Source organism: Quercus lobata, chromosome 9 (assembly GCF_001633185.2).
Source record: "Quercus lobata isolate SW786 chromosome 9, ValleyOak3.0 Primary Assembly, whole genome shotgun sequence".
NCBI lineage: Eukaryota > Viridiplantae > Streptophyta > Magnoliopsida > Fagales > Fagaceae > Quercus > Quercus lobata.
In genome coordinates this window covers 37483573-37493917 of record NC_044912.1, presented here as the reverse complement: position 1 = coordinate 37493917, position 10345 = coordinate 37483573, and the positions used below count along the sequence as shown (strand labels likewise).

At 43.6% G+C, this 10345-nt stretch overlaps 1 protein-coding gene across 1 annotated transcript; it reads left to right on the top strand.

The window, feature by feature from the left end:
- Positions 1–842: 842 nt before the first annotated feature.
- Positions 843–3032, top strand: LOC115961687. Its single transcript, XM_031080624.1, has 2 exons — positions 843–2635; positions 2795–3032. Exons 1-2 carry the CDS (start codon positions 843–845, stop codon positions 3030–3032), a joined length of 2031 nt encoding a protein of 676 aa, XP_030936484.1.
- Positions 3033–10345: the final 7313 nt, after the last annotated feature.

Genomic DNA, 10345 nt, shown 5'->3' with positions numbered 1-10345 from the left:
ACCACCTCCAAGCTATGAACATAGAAGAACACCACACGACGACGGAGCCCGTAGAGAAGCTTGAAGAAATACTTCTCGACGACTCCAATCTCTACCAAACAACCAAAATTGGAACCCTCGCTAGTCCCACGCTCCGTCAGGCACTCATTACCTTTCTCAGAAGTAATCAGGATGTATTCGCCTGGAGCCACGAAGACATGCTAGGGATAGACCCTTCAATCATGGTACATAGGCTGAATGTGTCGCCCTCCTTCCCATCCATCCGATAGAAGAAGAGGGTGTTTGCCCCGAAGCGAGATCAGGCCATAGCAGAAGAAGTCCGCAAACTACAGGAGGCAAGTGTCATTAGGGAAGTTTACTACCCCGATTGGCTAGCAAACGTAGTGATGGTTAAGAAAGCTAGCGGGAAGTGGCGGATGTGTGTAGACTTCACCGACCTTAACAAAGCTTGCCCCAAAGACAGCTATCCCCTCCCGCGGGTCGACGTTCTAGTAGACTCTACAACTCGGCACCAGCTGTTAAGCTTTATGGACTCTTTCTCGGGTTACAACCAGATCCAAATTTACGAAGCTGATCAGGAGAAAACTTAGTTCGTAACCAGCCAAGGCCTCTTCTGTTATAAAGTGATGCCATTTGGCTTGAAAAATGTGGGCACGACATACCAGAGGCTTATGAACAAAATGTTTGCACAGCAAATTAGGAGGAATGTCCAAGTCTATGTTGACGACATGCTGGTAAAAAGCCGAAGGGAGGAAGATCACTTGGAAGACCTCAGGGAAACATTCAACACCCTTCATTCTTACAACATGAAGCTTAATCTAGGAAAGTGGGTCTTTAGAGTGATGGCGGGAAAATTCCTAGGATTTATGGTGTCTCAAAGGGGCATCGAGGCCAACCCGGACAAGATCTGGGCCATAATGAAGATGGCATCACCAAGAAATGTGAAGAAAGTACAAAGCCTCAATGGAAAAATAGCAGCACTAAATAGGTTCGTGTCAAGGGCAACAGACAAGTGTTTGCCCCTCTTCTGCACACTGAAGAGATCATTTGAGTGGACTGCCGAGTGTCAGCAAGCATTCGAAGAGTTAAAGGCTTATCTCTCTTCCCCGCCGCTACTAAGTCCATCGCAGCCAGGAGAAGAGATTTTCCTTTATCTGGCTGTCTCCCTCGCAGCCGTCAGCGTTGCCTTAAAAGAAGAAAGAGTACAAAAGCCCATATATTACGCGAGCTGGGCGCTTCGCCATGCCAAAGAAAGATACCCACCTATGGAGAAATTTGCCTTTGCATTAGTTACGGCAGCTTGCAAGCTCAAGCCATACTTTCAAGCCTATACGGTGAACGTCCTGACCGACAAGCCCCTACGACAGGCGATTGGTAACCCTGAAGCTACGGGCCGACTGGCGTTATGGGCTATAGAGTTTAGTAAGTTTGATATCCAGTACCGCCCACAGACTGCCATCAAAGGACAGGTCGTCACAAACTTTATAGCAGAATTCACTCACGACGAAGACAAGGGTGTAGAAGAGTCCCCTCATTGGAGCATACATATAGACAGATCATCCAACAGACAAGTCAGGGGGGCTGGCATCATACTATCGTCACCCGAAGGAGACACGGTTGAATGTATAGTCCGTCTCGACTTCCCTACCACCAACAATGAAGCGGAGTACGAAGCGTTAGTAGCAGGCCTTGACCTCGTCAAAGTAACGGGAGCCGCAAGCATAGTCATTTACTGTGACTCTCAGGTAGTTGCTAACCAAGTAAATGGAGACTATGAGTGCAAGAGCGAAAGGATGAAGAGATACCTTGATCGAGTAAGGAAAAGAGTAGACGACCTAGAGGCCAAAATCATCCAAATCCCCAGAGGAGAAAATGAGCAAGCCAACCGTCTTGCCAAAGCCGTTTCAGTAGAACATATGATCACCCCCGGTAATGTACTCTCTTTTGTTCAGCTTTCTCCACTAATAGATTTCGGCAACATACAGGAGATAGGCTCTGAAAGTAACTGGACCACAACGTTAGTTTCATACTTAAAAAACGGGGTCTTACTAGACGGGAAGGAGGCTATAAGAAAGCTGAAGGTCCAGGCAACGAGATTCGTCTTGATAAAAGATGTCCTGTACAAAAGAGGCTTCTCCCGTCCATATCTGAGATGCTTGGGTATGAAAGAGGCAGACTACGTCATGAAGGAGGTACATGAGGGGATTTGCGGAAACCATTCGGGGTCAAGGTCACTAGTACACAAGCTTGTGCGAGCAGGGTACTATTGGCCTACCATGCAGAAGGATGCCGAGGCTTATGTCAAGACCTGCGACAAATGCCAAATGTTCAACAATATTACTAGACAACCAACCGAAAAGTTGACCTCGATGACGGCCCCATGGCCGTTCGCTCAGTGGGGATTAGATATTATGGGACCATTCCCTACAGCATTACGACAGCTGAAATTCCTGGTAGTGGGCATTGACTACTTTACAAAGTGGGTGGAAGCTGAAGCCTTGGCCACCATCACGGAGAAGAACGTGTGGAGTTTCAACTGGAAATGCATCGTATGCAGGTTTGGCATCCCTAGAGTCTTAGTCTTGGATAACGGGAAGCACTTCAACAACGACTCCTTCCGGGACTTTTGCTCACAGTTAGGGATACGAAACCACTACTCCTCCCCCGCCCACCCTCAGGCTAACGGACAGGTCGAAGTCACGAACCGATCCTTACTCAAAATTATCAAGACTCAGCTCGAGGGGGCAAAGGGTATATGGCCTAAAGAATTGCTTAGCATACTATGGGCATACAGGACAATGGCAAGAACGCCCACAGGAGAAACACCATTCCAACTAATATACGAGAGCGAAGCAGTCATCCCGGCTGAAGTTGGACTCACAAGCTACAGGATACACAACCATGACGAAAGCAAGAACGATGAGGCCATGCGATTACAGCTTGACCTAGTGGACGAAGTCAGAGCGACAGCAGAACAAAGGCTCGCAAGGTACCAGAACCGCATGGCCAAGCATTACAACTCCCGAGTCTGACATAGAGACTTCCAGGTTGGAGATCTCGTTCACAGGAAAGTCATGGGAACCGCTAGAGACCTTACCCAAGGGAAGCTCGGCCCCAATTGGGAAGGACCTTACCAAGTCACGTCATGGCAAAGGAAAGGCACTTACCACCTGGAAACGTTAGACGAATAGAAGCTGCCGCATCCATGGAACATCGAGCACTTACGGAATTATTACCAGTAGAGATGGCGGCATGAAGACCAACTCCCCTTTTTATTTACAGTTCACCATAGCAAATCTTAGTTATACTCCTCAGTTTTATCATTTACTTTAGTTTTCGCAACAATACCTCTTTTTCATTTTAAGCCCAAAGGGCAGGATTTGATTTTCGAACTACTTTTATTTACGAATGCATAAGAGAAGTTTATTCAAAAATTGCTGAAGTTTCTATTTACAAATCTACAGTCTACAAAAGTGGACGGTTAAAGTAAACAACTAAGTTCACAAAAGTGGACAGTTTGAAGTTCACGAAAGTGGACGATTATGTTCACAAAAGTAGACGACTAAGTTCACAAAAGTGGACGATTAAAGTAAACAACTAAGTTCACAAAAGTGGACAATTATATTTACAAAAGTGGACGACTACAGGAGACGACTAAGTCCACAAGAATGGACAGTTTGAAGTTCACAAAAGCCGATGGTCTCACCAAATGGACGAGACTATAAAATGAGGTCATAAAGTCCCTAACATGGACAAGGTTATAAGACCGACAGGCTTACAAAAATGACGAGGTCATTAACTCCATAACATGGATGGAAGCTAAAAAGCCGACAGTCTCATTAAAATAGGTGAGATTATAAAAATGACAAGGTCAAAAAGTCCATAACACAGACAAGGTTATAAGACCGACGGGCTTACAAAAATGACAAGGTCATTAAGTCCATAACGTGGATGGAAGTTAAAAAGCCGACGGTCTCATTAAAATTGGTGAGATTATAAAAATAACAAAGTCGATTAAAGTTCATAACATGGACGAGGCTATAAAGCCAACGGGCCTATGAAAAATAACATTCCTTAAAAGTCTACAAAGTGGACGAGGTCATAAGGTTAGCAACACAATCAAATGCCCATAGGTAAAGCTCATGAAACCGACGAGCTTATCAAACTCAAAGGATAAAGATGGACGGGCTCAAAAAGAACATAAGTGGCACAAAGCCCGTATCACCGGATTTTTCTAATAAACAAGTCCACCCTTAAAGTTAATGGGTTTCCCAAAACAGACGGGATTACAAGCCGACAAATTCATCCAACACAATCATCGATTAAAAAGTAGAAAACGACGGGAGTAACATGCCATATAACAAAATAAAATGTCTACAAATAAAATCCCAAATGCCAAAAGGGCACTTAAACAATTGTTTGCAAAATAGTGAAATACACATAAATAAATTAGGTAGCAGGAGCGTCAGCAAGGTTCCCGTCATCTTTCTGAGACTCAAGATTTTCAACATCTACAAACACCGTTGGAAGGTTGGAAGCAGAAGTATGAGGAGGATTGGCAGTAGGTTATGCGAGAACAACGACATCGTCATCCTTGGGAGGAGGATTGAACTCAAGGGAGCCGTCACCTTCATCATCCATCGTAATCCCAGATAGGTCCAACTCTGGGAAAACTGACGCAACTTGTTTAAGGCAATCATCAAACCCAGTGCCATAATAGTCGGTACAAGAGTCAATAAATAATTGTGACGCCTTAAATTCTTGAAAATTGTCAGTCCCGGCCGTCTCCACCTTTTCGCGCAAAGCCGTCACCTCTTACTGCATCTTCTCCCTCTGACGATCAGCCTCCCCCAACTTCCCCCTTACCTCCTTCAGCTCATTATTTAGAGTACGGACGGCCTCCTTATATTTCCCCTACTCATTCATTAAATTTGCATTATGCTTCCTAACCCTATTGATGACCCCCTCCTTAACATGCACCAAGGCCTGAAAAAGATGCAGGCGTCAGTCAAATGAATCAGAAAGAAACGAAACCAACTTAACCTGAGGGAGTGAGCATACCTTAGCAAGATCGAAAAAAGCTGACGCCCCTAAGTCCTCCATCCCTAAAAAATTGCAAGGCCCTATATCCGTCGGCTATATAAAGGACCCTACTTCCCCGATGGCATAGTCCTTATGGGTCAAAAGGCAACGAGGGCCCTCGATGACGGGACTAAAGGAAGTCATTACCCCCTTGCCCGCACCATTGCTTGGCTTAAGGGGTGACTTCCTCTTCGGAGACACGTCCCCAGGAGTGACGGCAGCCTTTTTGGATGGACGGTTGTCCTTCCCGTCAGGTTTCCTTTTCGAAACCATAAAGACGGTTTTAGGGGCTAGCGAGGTTCCCCCCTTTGTGTCCTTCGCCTTCTTTTCCTCTTTTTTATGGGTTGATGCATCCCTTACCCTTTGTTTTGTAGATTCCATCTCTACACAAAATAACTAAAAATTGTTACAACAGACGGGATGAGTAAATTGACGGAGGCAATAAAGAGTTTACTCACGACGACGAGAAAAATCGTCCAGTCTACGAGCTTCAGTCGTCGGCTCTGGACCCTCGCAATACAAGTGAGTGTCAAGTGTAATCAAGTCCCTACACTTTCGTTGCTCCAAAGAAATTTCAAGAACCCGACGGATGAACGCCTCCTGCTCAACAGTTATATGTGGACGGCTACAGGCTGAAGAGACAAAACGAAGACATTAAAACACTAAATGGAGTAATAAAAGGCTAAAAGCTGACGGTAAAACAAAAGCTGTCAGTATCAAAACCTGAGGCTTTAACTAATGCCCAGGTGTTATCAAAACCACGAGGCATGGTAACCCACTCTTCTGGGCGGCATACCCAGTCAGACCCCTCAAGGAAAAAAATATCTACTTTTCCAATACCTGTTGGAATCTGGCATATCAGATATAGGTCTTAAGACCTTCTCCCTGACGGAAAAATGGTAAGTTCCTTTGGACAAAACAATCTGACGGGGTTTGTAGTAGTAGAAGAACTCATCTAGGGAAAGCTGACGGTTCCCACCGCTCAAACGACCCCATAAAATCTCAGCTCCAATAAAAGTCCTCCAAGCATTGGGGGCAATCTGGTTGACGGATAGCCCCATAAATTCAACAAGCTGACGGTGTAGAGCCATCAGTGTTAACCTCAATCCGATAGCAAGCATGGCGTCATACATGCCGACATCTACAATCCTCCCTGTATAGCAATTTTCCTTTTTCCTAGGCAGACGGATTGAGATGTGATCTGGGATTTGGAAACGGGTAAGTAATTCTTTGAAAACCTTCTCACTCATTTTAGGCAAAAATTTGTTGACGGCACAATCCTCGGGAAGGATAAAGGGACGGTTTCCTCCAGGACTTACTGAAGCCTCTTCATAGGACTCCTCGTCACCCTCATCCTCCTCCTCATCTCCGTCACTCTCTCCTCCCCTTCAACTCACCTACTACTTTCTCCTCAACTCCCTCAACATAGTCTTCTACGCCGTCGCTAGGAGACTGGACTGACATTGCCCTACCTGACGACCCAGAAAAGCTGTCAGACTCTTGACCTGAGCCAAAAACTTCGTCGTAGCCCGCTCCATCACGGATTGATGACTGTTCACTCGACGCGTCACTTGACATCTAACTAACTATAAGTGACGGATCCATTCTAAGTACCTAAATTGACATCCTCACTAAGAAATTGTTCAGTTAGAGCAAAAATGCAAAGAAAGAAGGAAAAAGAACTTACAGGTGAATAAGTCTTGGAGGAAAGAACGACCTAAAAAGTGATGGCATTAGCAGCAAGTGATGGATCAACAAAAGCGAAGGCGACAAGCTCTCTCTCTCTCTCTTGAAATATCAGCAAGGTTGAAATAGAGGAATAAGGAGAAGGATGCGCGTTAAATATAGGAAGAAAAATGCGCAGAAGGCGAGGCGACGCCCTCATCCAAAAACGAAGCCAATGAGAGCGCACCACGTGTCCAAGCATTAAATGGCTGGCGACTCGAGGAATCACTCATAAATGATTTTCCCACTCCTCTGAACCAAAAGATAGTTAACCAATAAAAACTTCCACAACCTGTCAGTTTAAAACGATGAGGATGTAGAGTAGGGGACAGCTGATAAGGATAAAAATAGTACTTACTCATATAAAGCATAAAGCTGGCAGTTCTAGATAAAGCCATCAAGCTGACAGGTACAGTTACAACTGTCAGCTTCCTCTTGTAGGAGTCAACGAATGATGTTCTAAATTGGGGCAATGAGAGGAGTCTGCAAGGCATACCTAAAGGCTGATGACATAAACAAACTGATGCCAGTAAGGCTGAAGGAAATAAGATAAGCTGACGACCCTGATGCAAGTTTACTTGCTGCCGACGATTGCATATATAAGGAAATGCCTTACCCTCCACGTTTAATGCTACTCAAAGGATCCCTCTAAGGAAAGGATCCCGCCAAATATGCTCAAGAAGACTCCTATAAGGAAGAGATTTCAACCCTTTACTACTATAAAAGCCCTAGTACCCTCACTAGCCAAGGTACGTATAATTCACCCCTCTCTAGCACTCTAGAGTTGTAAGAAGTTCTAACTTGACTTTCGGAGGGTACTTGGCCAGCACCACACCGGTGCTTTCTGCAAGGTCTTCTCTTTTATGTTGTGCAGGTGCTATTTTGAGTGCGCAAGTACCTGTGGCTCACTGGTGACTTTTTCGGCATCATCAATATATAACCAATGTTCACGGCTTGTTATGTTTCATACGTAGCAAGATTGACATTATAGCAAATCGACCTTTAAAATACTACAGGACTTTTTTTCTTCCCTTTATCTCCATAATCATGGCTATATTATGATCGAAGACAAGAAAATCTCAACTGTTTAAGAGAAACAATTGATTTAAACATACCCCATATTTCTTCTTAGTGAATGAAACCTTGTGTGTGAGATACTTATACTTAAAAATCTACCACACCCAATAATCAACATCCAGCCAAAAAAATAAATTACAATAAGAAGACTCAGTAGAGCACGGCACATATGAATATGTGCATGTGGGTTTGTGAGATACTGCTTAAACTTAAAACTCTACAACACCACATGATCGACATCCTCACAGCAATATAAATCATTAATCAATTAATCTCTCTCTCTCTCTCTCTCTCTCTCTCTATATATATATATATATATATATATCTAAAAACTGAATAGTAGAATTTAATATTACTACGCTCCTATTGAGCCACATTAGCACCACATCATCAACCTATTTTCAATATTTTCTCTCTCATTTTTAATTATTTTTCTCCTTATTAATTTGCCACTTTGCAATTACACCTTTTCCAACATTTACTTACTTTTACCTTTTTTATCTCTCTACTACTCTACACATTAATCTTAGAATTTTTCTAACCCTTCATCTTCCTTTTATTTTGACTTTTCTTCTTCCAATTCTTTTTACTACAAAAAAAATTGTTATTTTCTCTTCCATTCAATCCATATTTTGCTCACACAAAAAGGTGAATAGTCTCTCTCTCTCTCTCTCTCTCTCTCTCTCTCTCTCTCTCTCTCTCTCTCTATATATATATATATATATATATATATTCTTTCTTTTGGTGGATGTTTAATTCTTTAGATTGATGAATTTTTATGTTTAACTTTACTTTAGGTTGATATGATTTGGTTATGTAGGGATAAGGGCCCAAGATCATATATTGAGCCTTGGGGTTTGTCCGAGGACATTGAAAGGTCTGAGGAGGAAACAAATAGTTATTAGGGGTTCCAATTTAATGTCTCATAAGTAAGGAACGAATGGAAGGTGATCCAAGGAGGAACTCCTCTCTGATATAATGAATGTAGCTCAAGTACCTATTCCAGCAATTAGAATGACCCTCCAGAAAGCTCCAATGATAGGGACGTGCCTCATGAACATACGAGAAGGAAGGAAACCCAAAAATATCTAAGGAAAAGCTACTACCACTGCATTAAATGCACTGCAGCTACTTTTCTGGCCACATTTATGTGGAGAATACCACATTTATGATCGTCATTTCATTCAGTACTAGCTGTTGTCCAACTCATTAGGGCCTAGTTCTTTGACCACTTTCTACAAATTTATTGTACTGGCTCATTGGGCCAAGATCCCATACATCTTGGGTCGTAAATCATGTCCTTACAATTGGCACCGTCTGTGGGAAGAATTGGTGTGATAGTGAGTACAACGTCTAAATATGGTAGGATCAGGTCCTTATCGAGAAGAATCCATAGGTTCTAGGCGACAGGATGATTTCCTTAACCTTGAACGCAAGCGAGATCTAGAAGGTAGTGCACACACCACACATGCTAGTAAAAGTCATTCTCAGGTTGGGAGTCATGTCTCTCAAGAACAGAATGAAAGAGCCATGCAAAGGGAGATTGACGATATAAAGAAGAAGCTACGTCATGAACAACGGAAACGAACCTCTTCCAATTCTGACGTCTCCTCCAATAATGAAGAGAATGCTAGTTATAGGCAAAGGTCAAGAACTCTATCAAGCGAGTCTTTCTTCTACGATGAAGAGCACCACCACAGACAAAAATACAAGAGCCCGCCTCGTAAAGGCTTGGGAAAAAACGCTATGAGCAACGCATTGAATCAAATCTCCAAATCACCTTTCACGCGCAAGATAGAGAGGGCAAAACTTCATCGGCGGTTCCATCAGCCCACGTTCACCATTTACAATGGTCGAACAGACCCTGTAGAACATGTGAGCTAGTTCAACCAGAGGATGGTTGTCCACTCTAAGGACGAGGCTTTGATGTGCAAAGTATTTCCCTCCAATTTAGGACCTGTGGCGATGAGATGGTTTGATGGTCTGAGAGCCAATTCCATAGACTCCTTAAAGGAACTCACCCAGGCCTTTGGCTCTCGTTTTATCACGTGTAGTAAGGTACCTCGGCCCTTGGATTCACTACTTTCCTTATCCATGCGAGAAGAGGAGACCCTGAAAACATACTCAGATAGATACTGGGAGATGTATAATGAGATAGATGGTGATTTTGATGACATGGCCATCAACACTTTTAAGGTCGGCCTGCCAGCCGAGCACGATTTAAGGAAGTCTCTGACCAGCAAACCTGTTGCTAGTGTGATCCAACTCGTAGACCGAATCGATAAGTACAAAAGGGTGGAGGAAGACCAACAGTAAGGGAAAGGTAAAGTAAAGGTTACCCCTTAGGAAAGGAGGGATTTCAGGTCGGACCAATTTAATAGTAACCGACCTCGGAGAGATTTCGCTGGACAGTCAGGGTCTACTAATACCCAAGCAGTTAATGCAGTATTCCAAGAACCGG